At 44.2% G+C, this 17,217-nt stretch overlaps 1 protein-coding gene across 1 annotated transcript; it reads left to right on the forward strand.

The window, feature by feature from the left end:
- Window positions 1–232: 232 nt before the first annotated feature.
- armc8 (armadillo repeat containing 8) lies at window positions 233–17,196 on the forward strand. The gene is made up of 22 exons (XM_070976482.1): window positions 233–518; window positions 2,141–2,217; window positions 3,435–3,506; window positions 3,742–3,884; window positions 3,976–4,073; window positions 9,186–9,278; window positions 9,377–9,457; window positions 9,569–9,644; window positions 9,733–9,823; window positions 9,927–9,987; window positions 10,086–10,286; window positions 12,027–12,122; window positions 12,219–12,301; window positions 12,600–12,681; window positions 12,814–12,900; window positions 13,207–13,299; window positions 13,562–13,711; window positions 14,246–14,341; window positions 14,615–14,710; window positions 14,899–14,971; window positions 15,404–15,497; window positions 15,589–17,196. Exons 1-22 carry the CDS (start codon window positions 474–476, stop codon window positions 15,620–15,622), a joined length of 2,022 nt encoding a protein of 673 aa, XP_070832583.1. The 5' UTR covers window positions 233–473; the 3' UTR covers window positions 15,623–17,196.
- Window positions 17,197–17,217: the final 21 nt, after the last annotated feature.

Below are 17,217 nucleotides of genomic sequence, written 5' to 3' on the forward strand. Positions count from 1 at the left end.
CACTGGCAGTAGATTCCACGAAAAAATTGTAGAACGCAGTGTTTATATTTACGTGTTATTTAGCATTCTTGTATGTAGGATTTGTATCTGTTACATAGCCTGCATTTTTTGCGTTCATTTTGTATCTATTTCGTGGTTCTTATAGGCCAAGTTGTCGTACCGAATCTAACTCAAAGGGACATCACTACGTCACATTTATAAACAAAATTTACTTAATTGGCAAATCCACTGTCTGACAGTTAGCACTCCAAGTTAGCAGTGTGGGTTTTTGTTGTAACGTTAGGTTATATCCACTGCTTGTGATACTGCCGAAACCATAAAGGAATATAATACCCTATTTCAATTATAACGCCAGTGTCAGCGTTGCGTGGTTTAGCTGAAGTTACTTTTTAAAAGCCGCACACAGTTGCTCTGGGGGGCGGAGTGTCTGCAAAGTGCTGCGCCGATTGGGGCGCTCGATCGGGGGAAGAGAGATGGCGTGCTTGTTGGAGGCCCCTCTCCGCATCAGTGTACTGTCTGTGAGTGTCACTCTCATAGTTTCAAGTTGCATTGTCAAACTGACAGTTTGCTCACTCCAACAGTGAGTGGGTCATATAATTTGATCAGACATATGAAGAAGCTAAGAACAATCCAAGTTAAGAAGGGTATTCTGTTAGCCTGCAAGCTAAGTTAAAGGCTTTGCAACATGTAGCACTGTAGCGGTCCGCCTACGTAGTAGACAATGACAAAGGTTTTTTATTCTGACCTCGTCCGGATGGGCGGGAACGTTCTGAACATGTGAAGGGATGCAGACGATTAATGTGTCCGTCCTCCCCGTCGGTATATTAGGAAACAAAATCAAACGACTTAGCTGTCTGTCACTCGGTATGAGTTAGCAGCTAACTGCTAAGAGTGAGAGTACTGTCACTACAGTTCATTTTGACAATATCCAGGCACGTTTAAAGTATTGCATAATGCATAGTGATAAATAAGTTGAGCCTTTCATTACAACCATTCGATAGTATTTGTCTTTCACCATTACAGGTTGCTAATTACAATAAGAAACTTAACGTTGTAAAGATAGCTAACGTGAGGTGCTCCAAAGTAACCTCGGCTAACCACTAGCATACGGTTGAGCTAGCGAAGCTAACATAGCTCACCGATTGCCTATCTCTTGGAAGAGTTTTCGACAGTATAAAATTTGCTCTGGAAACAGCCGAAAGTCTTGCAGCTAGTGTGACATTGCTGTGTATTCTAGCAGGTGACAATGTCTGTGAGGTGTAACTTGGCTAAAGTTAAGGTTAAATGAGAAGCGAAACCGAGCATACTCGAGACTGCAATAGTGAAACGCCCCCACTTTTGGTAAAGATAGAAACCAGACTGTTGTAGACCCTCCAGATTTTATGGTAGCTTGTATTTTATTAGGCCATCTAAACTTTTTAGCATAAGCAGCACAGTTGCTACGTGTATAGTATTTGTATAATAAAAATGTAAACTAAAATTAAACAACCTTGTCAAGACGTTACAGAATGTGCTGAACACCTTGTTGATAGCATGTAATGTTTAGCATCACGAGCTAATGATAGCAGCATGTTGTGAGCTTGGTGAGGTTTGCTGCTTTGGGGTCATGTGGAAAGTTTTTTGCCAAAGCTGTCAATTATATAAACAGTTTTTCTGCTGTTTGATGTAGCCACTGGTTGCACATATAATAGCTTTTAAAGGGCCCTGCCATGGATGCTGCTATATGTGTCAGTGTGCATGACTGGGGGTCTGTCAATATCTGCAACCAGTTAAGACTTTATCTTAGTTCAAGTGTCAAATTCATGTATTTAAAATGTTGTTCAATGGCTGTTGTGTTCGTAATTTTTTTAAATGCTTGCTATTTTCCATTAAAAAATAAACCTGATTATGCAGACTTATGATCCGACAGGTTCTTTCTCTCAGATTCAAATTTTTATTTTGCTCTTAAATTGATCTTAAAGTGCCAAAAGGTCAAATGTGCTTAAATCTGTCTACTATATTTGTTATTTTTTTGTTGTGTGTGATAGAAACTAAGCAAGATTCACTCACATTAACTTTCTAGCAAGGTAGTCCAAGCTGGAAAATGTATGCATTAGTGAATTATGTCACCACTATTCCTGTTATGTTTGTCCTCATGCAGGAAGTCACTGCCACTAGTCGCCATTATGTTGACAGACTGTTCGACCCCGACCCACAGAAAGTGCTGCAGGGAGTCATGTAAGTCCAGCAGCACTTAATTATCGATGTCTTCTCTAGTGCATTTTTTTCTTTTTTGATGAATGCAGCTGTGCTGGCTCAGTAAAGTCCACACTTTTCCATTAAGTCAGCTGGCGTTGCTAAATTGAGTTTCACATGTCGTTCATTAAATTATCTAATAAAAGTACTCCGAACTCTCTGTTTACATGCACAGTTTTTGATGTGATGGACTATTTCAAAATGCATTTCACTCTACAGTGTGACATCATATCTGCCTCTCAATCTGACGATCACTCTCAGTCTTTTCTTAACTGTGATGACCTGGACTCTGCCTATTTCATCGTTATTTTTAACTTCTGAAGAGACTAGCTCTGGTTACAGCTTGTACCGTTCCACTGACAGAGCACCTGACTGAACGGACTGCCTGCTATAGCTGTACTTTTCCACTAGCCTCTTTCACCTGCTATCTGATGTCATATGGGACACTTGCAGATTAGAGGAAACACTGCATGGAAAACAAAATGCAGTGAATACAAATGAATAATATCCTTCTGTGTTGTACAAGAATATGTGGTACATCAGCTCAGTGGAAACCCTCTCTGCTCCACAGTTTGGAAAATGTCTCCCTGTTGTCTTTATTTAGAGCCCTGTAATTTCCACAATGCAGAAAACCTGCACAGAAGAGTAGAATGTGATAATAAAAATGGAATCATCTGTAAATACATAGAATATTGTGAAAATTGCCAAAATGTGGATCCAATTTATAAAAATCAGTGCCCCCCCCCCCCCCCCCCCCACACACACAGTTGAGAGAGATAGACTTTGACAAACTCTCAGAAGTGTGTCCTCTGCTGTGCTGAAGATTGCCCCTCACAATCTCTGACAGTCTGACAAACTGAGTCGGTGAAACTTCACCACATAACATTAAAATATGTACCCATTAGTTAAAAAATAGCTACATGAAAAAATATTTTTAAGTTCCCAGATTATAACCCCTTGATTCCCTAACCTCACATTTCATTGCCTTGTACCTGCATGTATGTGTCTACATCTTTAGTGGTATACCACTAGAAAGGGAAAATTGCAGTGTAAATTGGAAAGACTTGCACTGCACATTTTGGGCTGTAATCAAAGCATTACCATAAAAACTTAAACATATGTAATTGATAATGAAGTACAATTGCCATTTGCCTTAGATTGCTAAGGGTGGTCCTCATCTTGTTTATGTCTGACTTCAGTGACATGAAGAATGCTGTCATAGGAAACAACAAGCAGAAGGCCAATCTGATTGTCCTTGGAGCTGTACCGAGGTATGTCCCTGCACACCTTTCCACTTCCACTGCCAAGCTTTATCTTTCTTCCTAACTCCCATTATCTGACCATTAAAATGTTATTAGTTTACATCCAAGATAAAGGCAAGGCAAGTTTGAGTTTAACTAGTTGCAGTTAAACTTAGTTGAGTTTTACTAGTAGCATCATCTACCCAGGTTATTTAGCAGCCTTCACAGTGAACTTGCTTCAGTGTGTGTGTGTGTGTGGTTCCAGGTTACTTTACCTGCTCCAGCAGAGCTCGTCCAGTCTGGAGCTGCGGACAGAGTGTTCTGTGGTGCTGGGCAGTCTAGCTATGGGCACTGAGAACAACATCAAGTCCCTGGTGGACTGCCACATCATCCCTGCCCTTCTTCAAGGTTAGGATGGTACACACACATACTCATGTATTCATCTTTGGTGAGTTGCAGAGACACAGACATATACAACTCCTGTGTTTTGTGTTCCCAGGTCTCTTGTGTCCAGACCTGATCTTCATTGAAGCTTGTCTTCGATGTCTCCGAACGGTCTTCATAAGTTCAGTCACCCCTGTGCAGCTGCTCTATACTGTAGGTTTTCGTGTACATGTTCTACCTGCTGTCTGTACATTAGCACCAGTACAATTTTGGACATATCTAATCTGATTAGCAAGCACACTGAGTGCACGTTACCTATCTCAATGTTTATGAGGTTTACTCATTTATATTGTTATTATACCATTAGATGTAATGATTACATGAATGTGCAAACATAACAGTGCAGCTTAACATAAATTTAGCCTGTTGTGCAAAAAGCACTGTGCCTCATGAAACTGAAATGTTTAGTGTTGATCTGAAAAAAAGTAAGTAGTGTAGTGAACTAATCAAAATTGAAAGCTGTGTCAATTGATTTTTGGTCACTCTTTGGCCAAGACATCCATTCAGCAAATGTGCAGGCTGTGAAACCAAACTATTAACAGTTTCAATCTTAGTTGTAGTTTCACATTACACAAACGAAATGTTATGAATATAACTTCTGTTCCCTGAAGGAGAGGAACGAGGTACAACACATATTGTATGGGATATCACGCCCCTGCGTGGCCTGACTGAAGACACCTCTATTCACGCCTTTACAGCAGATGACCTGTGGTGACATATGTGAGGCCCTGCCTGCACTTATATACGTGCACTACCACAGTCATCCCTCAGTTCGATAGCCACTCTTCACCAAGTGCAGCGGGGCAACGTAGTGTTGTACCTCGTTCCTCTCCCTCAGGGAACAAAAGTTATATTCATAACATTGCGTTCCCTTTCAGTCGATTCACTCAGTACAACACATATTGTATGGGACACGTATACACGCCCTGCAGAGCAGCCACCGAACCGGAGACAAACCTCCAATACTCTAGACCCAGCAGAAAGGACAGAGTGAGCCTCTGAAGGGGCTGTCATGTCCAAACGATAAAACTGAACAAAAGTGTGCGGTGATGACCAACTGGCTGCAGCGCAGATATCACTCACAGAAACCCCTTAAACAAGGCCCATGAGGCTGCCATGCCCCTGGTTGAATGTGCCCTCACACCTTGGGGCAACGGAAGACCCCTGCTGCTGTATGCTTGGGAGATATCCTCCACAATCCAGTGGGAAAGCCGCTGTTTAGACAGCGCCTTGCCCTTAGCTGGATTAGCAAAACAGATGAACAACTGGTCACACAAACACACACCTTGGGTGCGGTCTATGTAAGTGCATAGTGCACGCACAGGGCACAAGGAATGTAACCTCCTCTGCTCCTCATATGCAAAAGGGGGGGGCAGAAGGCAAATACGCTGCATTTGGGCGCAATGTAGCCTTAGATCCATCCTGAGTGAACTGGGTACAAGAGGGATGCACAGACAAAGCATGATGGTCGCCCACTCACTTTACAGAAGTCAAAGCAAGTAGCAATGCAGTCTTGTATGAAAGAAATTTCATATCTGCAGACTCAATAGGCTCAAATGGGGGTCCACAAAGAGCCTCAAGAACCAAAGCTAAATCCCATGAGGGAGTGCTGGGTTTAAACACAGGCCTCAGCCTACGAACTCCCTTGAGGAAGCGCATAGCAAGAGGGTGAGCGCCTGGCTTCACTCCATCAAAACCAACGTGGCATGCAGATATAGCTGCCAAGTAGACCTTAATCATTGAGAAAGAGAGACCCTTATCCAGCAGCTCCTGAAGGAATGCTAAAACATCCACAATAGAGCACTGAAATGGGAGTAAATTTCGGTCATGACACCACTGCTCAAACGCCTGCCATTTGTAGGCATATAGGCCCCTAGTAGATGACGCCCTCGCACTCTGGATTGTCGCCACCACATTTGGGAGCAGACCCTGAGCTATTAAATTGGACCTCTCAACAGGTAAGCATGCAGTGTCGCCTGGGAAAGGAGGTCCCTGCGAAGAAGGAGCTGCCAGGGCCTTGCAGCTAGCAGACTGATTATCTCTGCGTACCACGACTTTGCCGGCCAGCGAGGGGCCACCAGGATCAGGGAGAGCCCCTGCTGGTGCACCCTCTCCAGAACAGACACAATCATTTCCACTGGGGGAAATGCATACAGCAGCGTGTTGGGCCATGTATGTGCTCGCGCATCTGTTCCCAGGGGAGCACTGCGGTCTGTTATGGAGAAGAACAGGGGGCAGTGGGTATTTGCTCTGCAAAAAGATCCACTTCTGCCCTGCCGAAGCGATCCCATATCTGAGACACCACCAGTGGGTGCAATCTCCACTCCCTCACCAGAGGACCTCCCATGGAAAGAAGGTCCGGCCCCAGGTTCAAGTGCCCTGGCTCTGAGAGACAGAAAATGAGTACTGCAACAGAGAGTGAGCCAGTTTTAACAGGGGAAGGGAGCGTGTCCCTCCCTGCTTGTTTATGTAGGAAGCCACTGTTGTGTTGTCTGTCCTGATCAGGACATGATCGCCTGTCAGAATGGGACGAATGAAAATGCTTCAGAGCTAAAAGGGTCGCTAATAGCTCCAGGTGGTTGATATGGAGCCTGCATTGTGCTGGCATCCAAACCCTTCTCACTGCTGCACCCTCGCACAGCGCCCCCCACCCCCTCAGGGATGAGTCTGTGGACACCACCTTGCAGAAAAACGGGGGGCGAACAAGTCGAACGGCAGCATCACGTATTCGTAGGCTATGCCCATCGAATGTGAACCTTAGAAACTGCCTGTGGTCCGGGTGTATCGCTATGTGAAAGTAAGCGTCTGTCAGATCGATAGTTGTAAATCAATCTCCCGGTCTGATCACGCTCATTAGCTGTCTGAGTGTAAGCATCTTGAACTTGTAAGTTCGTAGATACTTGTTTAACACTCGCAAATCTTGAATAGGACAGAGCCCCCCTCCTTTCTTCGGAACAACGAAATAACAGCTATACCAACATTTGTTCGTTTTCGAAGCGGGAACAACTCGTATCGCTCCTTTGTATCTACTACAGAGTGGAAACGAGGTGGCCGGGCCGCGAACTGTAGACGGTAACCCATGGCAACGGTCTGCTCTACCCAAGGTGACTCTGCACATGCGCGCCACCGAGGGAGGTGAACCGCAAGCCGATTGACCTGCGGCACTGTGGGGGAGGGGCTGTCGCCCTCTGGCAACCAGCAACGCTGGTCTGCTCCGGCTCATTTGATTTTTGAGAGCAAAACGAAGTCTTTATTGAATTCAATAAATGCACATTTACATTCACACAGTGAACAACAGGCACCATTTGTGCTTGAGAGACTGTGTTTGGAGGGGCAGCGCCTCACGGGACTGGACCCCTGAATGAAACATAAACGCGGCTTCTTTGGCGGCAACAACTGAGGGGCAGCAGTGTCTCCCTGCTGCTGAAGCCCCTCCAGAGTCGACCCTGATACTAGGATGACTGCTTCTTCTTCCTCCAGGGCGCTGAGCCCTTCTTGAGGTCTGGTGGCGGACCCTTGCTCCAGGCTGATGGGCGTGGGTTCTGGCCAGTTGTTTGTTGCTTCACCGGCTGGGGCGCCGAATTCACGGGCGGCGCAGTCCTCTTGGGAGGAGGCAGCGGTGCCGGTTTGTGCAGACTGGCTGGCTGCTTGAGCTTAGTATTCCGTCTGGGGATGATGCTGCTCAAAGCTTCGGTCTGCTTTGTCCTCAGCTCAAACTTAGCCTGGATGGCGTCGAGCAACTGACTGAACAGACCCTCAGCCAACAACAGCTCGTCCAAATAGACCGCTCTGTCCCCGTCCAAAACGTCAGAGAGAGTCAGCCACAGGTGTCTCTGTGCCACCACCGTAGAAGCCATCTCTCTTCCTAGGGAGAGCGCTGCACAGCGGGACACACGGAGGATGTAATCCGTGGCGACTCGAACCTCGTTCAGGAGAGGGGACAGTGGACTGTCGGGAGGCATGAGTGACCCGAGTTCTGCCAGACACATAGCCTGATAAGTCTGGAGCATTGTGGCGGAGCTCAGTGCACGTGCCGTGCTCGCTTGTGTATGGTAGATTTTCTCCAGCTGCGACGCGGAGAACCTGCAGTGCTTGGACGGGAGCGTGGTGGGAACGCCGACACCGTGGTTCTGGGCTGGGGCCAGATAGGCTGCCAGGGACGCCTCCATGGGCGGGGGGTTGACCAAACCAGCCTTCTCAGCTCCATCCAGGTCCAAAAACTGACCATAGCCGGGCACCATGGGGCGGGTGGACAGCGGTTTGTTCCATGTCGAGGTGAGCTCCGTGACAAAATCAGGGAACATACAATGCCAACCCGTCAGCACACTCCATGTGGTCTGCCCAGCTTTTAATGGGGTCTCCGACCAAGAGCTCCTCGTCCCCGGACTCGGACGAAGCCGGGTCCTTGGACTCGGAGAGGAGGGGTTCAAGACGTGCAATGGCTGTCTTTCCCAGGACTCTCTCCACAAACTTGACCTGCCTTTCTAGGGTGAGTCCTGTCACGGAGCTGGTGACAGGACTCACAAGACTCGGGCTCAGTCAACGCTCTCCTGGCGTGGACAATACCCAGGCAGACGGGACATGCGTCATGAAAGTGCTTCTCGTGCAGGGAGAACGGAAGACTTTCCCTTCGCTTGTTTAGGCTGCGTGCTCATATTGAGACACAATGAGCCAAAACAAGCAGCGAAATCAGCGCTCCACAGGTAGCAGCAGCTAACACCAACAGGGGCAGTTTAGCTAATTTCAACACGGCAGTAGCCACAGGAAGACTAGCAGCAGCTGGTTAGCCTGACTTGGTAGAGGTGTTCTTAGCGAGGTGAAGAGCGTAAGAACTGAAGGATGACTGTGGTAGTGCACGTATATATGTGCAGGCAGGGCCTCACATACGTCACCACAGGTCATCTGCCGTAAAGGCGTGAATACAGGTGTCTTCAGTCAGGCCAGGCCGGGCGTGATATCCCATATAATAGGTGTTGTACCGAGTGAATCGACTGAAAGGGAACACATGGTTCAATGGTAATATCCGAAATATTGATCTATGCAGACTTTTATGCATAAAGTGAATGCCCAAGTGATAATTGTGGTATTTGAAACAAACAAATGAATGCTGAGTACAGGTACTTAAAAGCTGTATTAGCGCTGATATTGGTGCTTCAGATAATATCAGTTCAGTGTACCTCTAATTGTATTTTATAGCAAGGACAGGGCCAATTCTAAATATGTCCATATTGAAATATTTGTTTTTTACTGTTTGTTTTTTTTAAGGACTCCACTGTGATTCCCCATCTAATGTCTCTACTGAGCCGCTCACAGAGAACCCAGGAGTACATCACACAGATCTTCTCCCACTGTTGTAAGGTATTTGTTGGTATTTGTTCACACAAAAACATAGTGAATTCCATTGCACTTGTAGTCAAACCAAGATTCATTGTTGATTGGACATTTGTCTTCTCCAGACCCCAGAGCACCAGACGGTTCTTTTTAACCATGGCGCCATTCAGAACATTGCCCCTCTACTTATCTCACCGTCTTATAAGGTATATGGCTGCTTCTTTGTGAGCATATGCATTTACCATATTGTGTGATACAGCCTTTTAATCATAGTACTCCATTATCTTTGTTTATCATTCTATCTGTTGCCTCTCCAGGTCCGGATGCAGGCGTTAAAGTGCTTCTCAGTCCTGGCCTATGAGAACACTCAGGTCTCCATGACACTGGTGAATGGTAAGGAAATTCTCATCTCTTGTCTCTTCTCATCTTTTCATGCAAGCTTTACTTTTCAATCTTAGTTTATGTGTGTTTTTGTTGCCAGTGCTGGTGGATGGTGAGCTGCTCTCTCAGGTATTTGTCAGAATGATGCAAAGGGATCAACCCATTGAAATGCAGCTAACAGCAGCCAAATGGTGAGTGACATAAAACCATATGAACTAATATTGATTAATAATAAATGCTTAGATTTCCTACATCTTTTTTCCTTGAATTTGACCTCCTCTCCTTCTGTCCCAGTCTAACGTACATGTGTCGAGCGGGTGCCATCAGGACAGATGATGGCTGCATAGTCCTAAAGGTCAAGCTTTTCTGAGATTCATTATCATTACTGTTATGATGTTTTATCAATGGTGCTTCTTTATTTAATGTGCATGTGACCTTATAATTTTCATCTAGACCCTGCCATGCCTTGTGCGGATGTGCAGTAAAGAACATTTGCTTGAAGAAAGAGTGGAAGGTGCAGAAACGCTGGCCTACCTGATGGAGCCCGATGTGGAGCTGCAGAGGATCGCAAGCACCACTGACCACCTGGTGGCCATGCTGGCTGACTACTTCAAATACCCCAGCTCTGTGTCTGCCATCACTGACATCAAGAGGGTGAGTCACTGGGCCTGAGCACGACCTTTTCATGTGACCTTATTTTAGTTGGGGGAAGAGGGGCAGATGTATGTGTCTGCGATGGAGCTGTAGCATTAGACTAACAAGAGTAAGAGTCTGCAGCCATACTAGTGCTACTATGAGGCTGTGCTTTGAGTTAAACGCTAACATCAGCTTGCTAACATGCTCACAATGACAGTGCTAATATGCTCATGTTCTTAAGAAGATGTATGCCATGTTCACCAACCTACTTTAGCATTTTAGCATGCATTAGTACTAAACAGCTGAGTCTGATAATATCATCGGTTTGCGAGTATTAAGTCAAAGTGTTAGTTTTAACCAGTGTATTGGACTAATTGGAGTAATTGGAGTTTTGACCTGATGGTGACGCTTGAGGAAAAGTCAGAGGATCAACAAGTAATTACATTTTATGCTGAGGCAGTCTTGAATGTGTGTTGCAAATTTTTAATTTCACTCAAAACCACAAATGGCAACCTCATAGTGGCACTACAGAAAAAGTTAGGGTATCGCCAAAGACAGCAGGATCCATCCTCTGGGGACAACGAATGTCTAAATAAAATGAATGCTAATTCATCCAATTGTTGTTGAGATACTTCAGTCTGGACCAAAGTGATAGATGGATCAACTGACATTTAAATCCCAAGAGCCAAGCCGCTAGCATGGCTGATAATCACACTTTTTTTTTTTCTTAAAGCTGCAGTAGGTGATGATGGAAACCAGCACAATTAAGCCAGATTTTGAAAGTATTTAAACAAAAAAAACCCCCATTCCCTCCCATCATGCCTCCCTCCACAGCAATCACACCCAAAACACATGAACATGCTCTGCCTGACTTCTGCTGCAGAATGAGTCCATAAGAGAGGGATGAGGAGACAAGTAGTGATGAGAAGATCAGATATTTTAATAAAAACATAAATAAACAACTTTATTTAATGCCATAATCATGTATGTAAACAGGAGCAAAATCTGAATCGGCTACCCGCCCTGGTAGTTACTGCCCACTGCTGTGGGTGTGTGCTCTCTGCTCCTGGGTTAGCTGCTGAATGAGCCTGTCGACGGTGTGTACTGAAACGCAGTGCTTCGCTGTCATTGCTAACCATATCAAACACCTTATAGCTCACTCACATGGAAGAAAACTGCTGACATTATCATGATGAATGTAAACAGTGAACATGGTTACTGTTAGTACTCAGAGCTGTCATGCAAGCCTGGCCGCATGTTCTCTGCCATTCTTGTGTGACTCGTGCAGTATTACTTTAGCAATATATCTGCCTAGCCTTGTTGAAGATACATAGGAGACCTAGAGAAGAGACCTAGGTAGATAAGCAGGTAGGCCTTCCATTCATTACAGGCCTACAACAGCTACAGATTCCAGATTTCTTTCATTTATCTGTCAGAGCTTTGATTTGTTAAAAAATTTCAACAAGTAATGCTGATAAAATAAATTACCTACTCTATCTTAAGAGGGATAATTACAGACTGCCTTTTATTAGAATAGAGTGTTTTGCTTAGACAGCAGTCTGGCCAGTCTAATTATGCTGTTTGTGTGTTTCTGAATATAGCCATTTGCAGGTTATGTTACCCAGCAACTAATAAGGGACACCAATTGCTATAATTAATATATCTTAAAAGATATCTTCTTGAATCAAAAAGTTCTGTCACCTGTTGATGTTATGCACCAGGTTATTCGCCACTTTATGTTTTCGCTGTCATTTGCAGCTGGACCATGACCTGAAGCATGCACATGAGCTGAGACAAGCTGCTTTCAAACTTTACGCCTCACTAGGCTCCAACGATGAGGACATTCGAAAAAAGGTGACCTTTCCTTGGCTGGTGATACTTTTGTTTGCATGAATAATTGTATGCATACATTTTTATATTCTAGTCCACCCCCACCCTTTTTTTCTTCAGATCACAGAGACAGAGAACATGATGGACAGGATAGTCAGTGGCCTATCAGAATCCAGCATTAAAGTCCGTCTGGCAGCCGTCAGGTACAGTGTGAACTTTCTGTCTGGCTCATCTACACTTGTGAACATTTCGCTTTAGTTCCCTCTGGTCCATGAACCAAGAATTAAACTGACATTTGTCACACAAGCATTGAATTTATATTTAACTTAAATGGTGCTGTAATGTCTCCCCTCTGAATTATCAAAATATGTTAGCCAGCAGGGTGTATTGCTTTTTCATTTGTAGAAGTTTATTCTTAAAAATGTGCTGTTTCTCTACATGCATCCACTTGTCTTTTTACTCTGTAGGTGTGTGTCCATTCATAGTTGTTTTTTTGTCCAGGTGTCTTCACAGTCTTTCACGGTCGGTGCAGCAGCTGAGAACCAGCTTCCATGACCATGCGGTGTGGAAACCCCTCATGAAGGTTAGTGGAGTTTGGAGGAAATAAGTTTAGTGAGTGCATACAGCAAAGCACATGTCTGTACACCTTTGGGGAGGAACACATTGTATGTGGATACTACAGCTGAGTAATGTGCTATGCTGTTTTTGTACGTAGCTGTTGCAGAATGCTCCAGATGAAGTCCTAGTCATGGCCTCCTCGACACTATGCAATTTACTACTGGAATTCTCACCCAGCAAAGAGGTACACACGCGCACACACACACACACACACACACACACACACACACACAAACTATGTCCCTGCTTATGAATTGAATTATTTAAGCTGACTTCAATGTTGATGCTGGGTCGCTGAAAATTGCACAAATTACTAGCTAAAAAAACATAACCAGGACTTGATCTGTGCAAAAAGACAACAGCACAGGCTGCAACAAGAGTGGAAAAAAGATTTTTAATTTGGCATAAGACATGTGGCTGGATGTTTGATTGATTGCACATTGATTTTATGACTTCAATATTGAGAGCATTTGTCTCTGTTTATCTGCAGCCCATCCTGGAGTCAGGGGTAATTGAATTACTATGCAGTCTCACCCAGAGTGACAGTCCTGCACTGAGGGTCAATGGGATCTGGGCCCTAATGGTAAGAAAATGAGTTTACACTTTTTATATTTGTAAGCTTCTTAGAACCATCAACTGTAAATGTTTGTGGATATAATGAAAACATCTGTTTTTCTCATTTCTCTTCTTTTTTTGTCTCTACTGCAAAACTGTTGTGTCTAAAGTTCTATATAGAAGATTGCAGGGAGTTAAAGTATAATATAGCTGATCCATTGTTCATCGTCACACAGTGACTCATACTGCCAGACTATTTCAGTACAAAACGTGTGTTTGTGTGTGTTAAGAACATGGCGTTCCAGGCAGATCAGAAGGTGAAGGGGGAGATCGTTCGGTGTTTGGGTACAGAACAGTTGTTCCGCCTGTTATCGGATCCTGACACAAATGTGCTGATGAAGACCCTCGGTTTGCTGCGCAATCTGCTGTCAACACGCCCAGTGAGACACACACACACATGCATATAAATACCATTATTAATGTACAGTAAATGAAACATTTCCTTTGCAAGAAAAATGAAATCATAGACTGGAATGAGTAGGGTTTACTGATCACTCAATTTCAGAATATTGGTGGCTTGGTATATATGTTCCAGACGTGATGAGATGTCTCCTTAGATCCAGCATGTACCACACAGAATGTAGTCAGTGACAGGCCCACTAGTACCACACACAAAGAAAACTCCTGCAGGTGCAAAATAGCACTCTTTTAGCACCATCACAGGTCAAACTGTGTTGGTTTGCAGGTTGCTGCTTGAACTGTTGTGTTCAGCACTGTGCTCAGAGATGTCCCATGGGGACGTTTATGGAATGTCACAGAAAAATTGTAGTATTTCACCTGAGTGCCAACCTTATTAATAGACATGCCCCTCTATCTGCTGAATTTGCATAAATTGTCCAGAAATCTTCAGCATGCATACTGATTGTCTCCTGCTTACTAGCCACCCTTGACCCTCTGACTCTTAATGTTGCCAGCACATTGACCAGATCATGAGTTCTCATGGGAAGCAGATCATGCAGGCAGTGACCCTAATCCTGGAAGCAGAGCACAGTATAGAGGTCAAAGAACAGGTGAGCATGCCCTCTGCCTCATGCATACAAATGGTTGTCATACAGAGTTCATCCTACAGCTGCAGGAAAAACCTGCACTGCAGAGCAGTTTTAACATTCTGCAGGTGTGATTATAGGCTGTCCGCCCGGGGTCAGCTCGGCATGTCCACTGGTAGTTGTAGAGCTGAAAACCCATCAAAGAGAATCAGTTTGAGTTTAGATTTTGTCGTGAATCACAAAGAACAAAATGTTGAGATAACAACACTGATGTAACACACTTTTCATGTCTGTCAGACGCTGTGCATCCTAGCCAACATCGCCGACGGCAACACAGCCAAGGAACTCATTATGACCAATGACGACATGCTCCAGAAAATCAAATACTACATGGTACTGTATATAATACCATCAGCTACTGTTAGACCCCAGTGTGTTGCACCAACTGAAGAGTAGAGTGCACTGTTGTTGGTTTTTTTTTTTTGTTTTTTTTTAGGTACATCTCATTAAGACCACGTGACCTGTGCTTTTGTTTGGTTTTTCCTCACTTGTAATCTTTCTGACGTTTGCTGTTCCTGCAGGGGCATTCGAATGTGAAACTGCAGCTTGCCGCCACCTTCTGCATCTCAAACCTTATCTGGAATGAAGAGGACGGTAAGGGACACACCACTCAAGTGGAAGGAGGAATGAAAAAAAAAGGCCAGCTTCAGAGACTGGAGGAAGAGAGATATGATTCAGAAGTTTTCTCATTTCTGATGACAGGAGTATTCACATTCCAGTGTATCACTACCGTGTTTTTGTAACAGATCTGATAGCTGCATCTACAGGCTGATATCTTGCCTAGCAAATATCTTTTTTTTTGTCTGGTATCAATGCAAGGCCAATTTGTTATTGTACACAAATTCAGAAACACAATCAGTATTTTGTTTATCTTTGAAGTACTGAATCCTGTTGTCTACCGAACACTAATGATCATGCATTAAATGCTTAATGGTGTGTTTTTTGAACTCTGAAAGCTGAAATGGGATTTTACTTGGCAGATGTTGGATTGAATGACTTTTCTCTCCTGCTTGAATGTGTTCACAGGTTCTCAGGAGCGTCAGGACAAGCTGAGGGAGATGGGCTTTGTAGACATCCTGCACAAACTCACCCAGGCCTCTGACCCCAACCTCAGTGACAGGTGGGCCAGAATAGCAAATCACAAAACACAAAACATTGACATTAGTGATAAATTGACTGAGCAGGCTGGGCTCATTCTGTCTCTCTGTCAGGGCGAAGACAGCGATGCAGCAGTACCTGGCATGACGACGGAGGAGCGAGATCCTTACTGCCAGCCTAACTAACAATCGCCCGGAGGACACCGGCCATTGGTTCTTTGGTTTCTTCTTTTGTTTAATCTTGAGGCTTGTTTTGTTGCACAAAGACACCTTTTTTGGACCTGTGGCTGGCCTCCCTTCACCTCCCACCCACCACCCAATACCACCACCTCAAACTAAACCTCAACAGTTTTGCTCACTCCAGACCTCATCTTGGAGACTCTGAGACCGTGGTTGTTGGGAAATCAATGGTTAGGAGAGGTTCTCTTGTTTTTCTTTTTCAACAATGAAGTGAATTTTTTCCTTTTGGAACTATATGATTTGAGATTTGTGATTTTTTTTTTTTTTTTTCTTTTCTTTTGGAGTGCAGCAGCCTGACACCAGCACCACCTTGGTGCTTTTGGACTCCTTATGGCAGAGATATTCTGGTCTCAGAGAACCAGACTTCGAGGTTTGACACATGAGCAGGGCTGTTGGACAGCAAAGCTTCCCAGTTTTATTTTTTAAAAATTTAATTAATATTACTATTAATATTCTAATGTTTCCTTCAAGGCGTCACAAGCAAGGACACATTTGGAAAAACACAGACTGCCTATTTTAAAATTTTGGGTGTTTTCTTTTTTGTGGATACATACCTCGTAAAATATATAAATATATATAAATATAAACAAATATATATTTTTGGATTTTTATTTTCTCCTGACCCTCTGTTTGTTTTCATTCATTCTCTCTGAACCATGATTCTTGGCACAGTAGGGTGACTCCACTACAGTCTGATTCAGTTATGTGTCTGACTTTGAACATGGTCTATGGAGGAGAATAAGTAAAGGAAATGTAATTCCCCTGATTTTCTTTTTCTTCACCGTTGTGGTTCTGCGTGCACTGGAGCCTGTCACTTCTGTCCAATATCCTTATGGTCCCAATGGGAAATGTAGTTCCAGAGTGCTTACTCTGACATGTCCGTTACTTATTAACAGGCATGAGTACACAGAACACTAGAGATGAGAGGATGCATGTATCCTCACACCTCTATTGAATAAGACTTGATGTCTGTTGCTGTTTCTGCATTCTCTGCACCCCCCCCCACCCCCCCCCACCCCCCATGTGTTTGTCAAAAGGGATAAAGGAAAGCTCCCGGGTTTCTTTCCTCTGAGAGCGAGCCAGGACAGAGTAGATGTAAGGAATAAAGGAAGAACAATTTGAGACTGGCCCCTGGAGTGTAAGGCACTAAGTGCATCCACAGCAGCAGAAAGAAGTGCTACATTGTGTTTCATCCCTCTATCATATCATTTCTTCTCCCTTCAGGATATTTCCAGAGTGTTGTTCCCTGGCATTTCAAACCTCACTGAAACTCTGATAGAATGATTGCTACCATTGAAAATATATGCAGACCTGAAAGAAGGCTTTCTTCTGTGTTGCGTCTTCTTTCTCCTTGGAGCGTACAGTATGGTTACAGTTATGATTCACCGGAAAAAGCGTTTTGGATGAAAGCAGAGGACTGCGGGGTTGCCTCTTGTTTAACATCTGCAATTAGATGAAGTAAAGGATCAAATTCAGTTTGAACTTTGTCTTTTCTGTCGTTTC

This window comes from Chaetodon trifascialis, chromosome 12 (genome assembly GCF_039877785.1).
Source record: "Chaetodon trifascialis isolate fChaTrf1 chromosome 12, fChaTrf1.hap1, whole genome shotgun sequence".
Lineage (NCBI taxonomy): Eukaryota > Metazoa > Chordata > Actinopteri > Chaetodontiformes > Chaetodontidae > Chaetodon > Chaetodon trifascialis.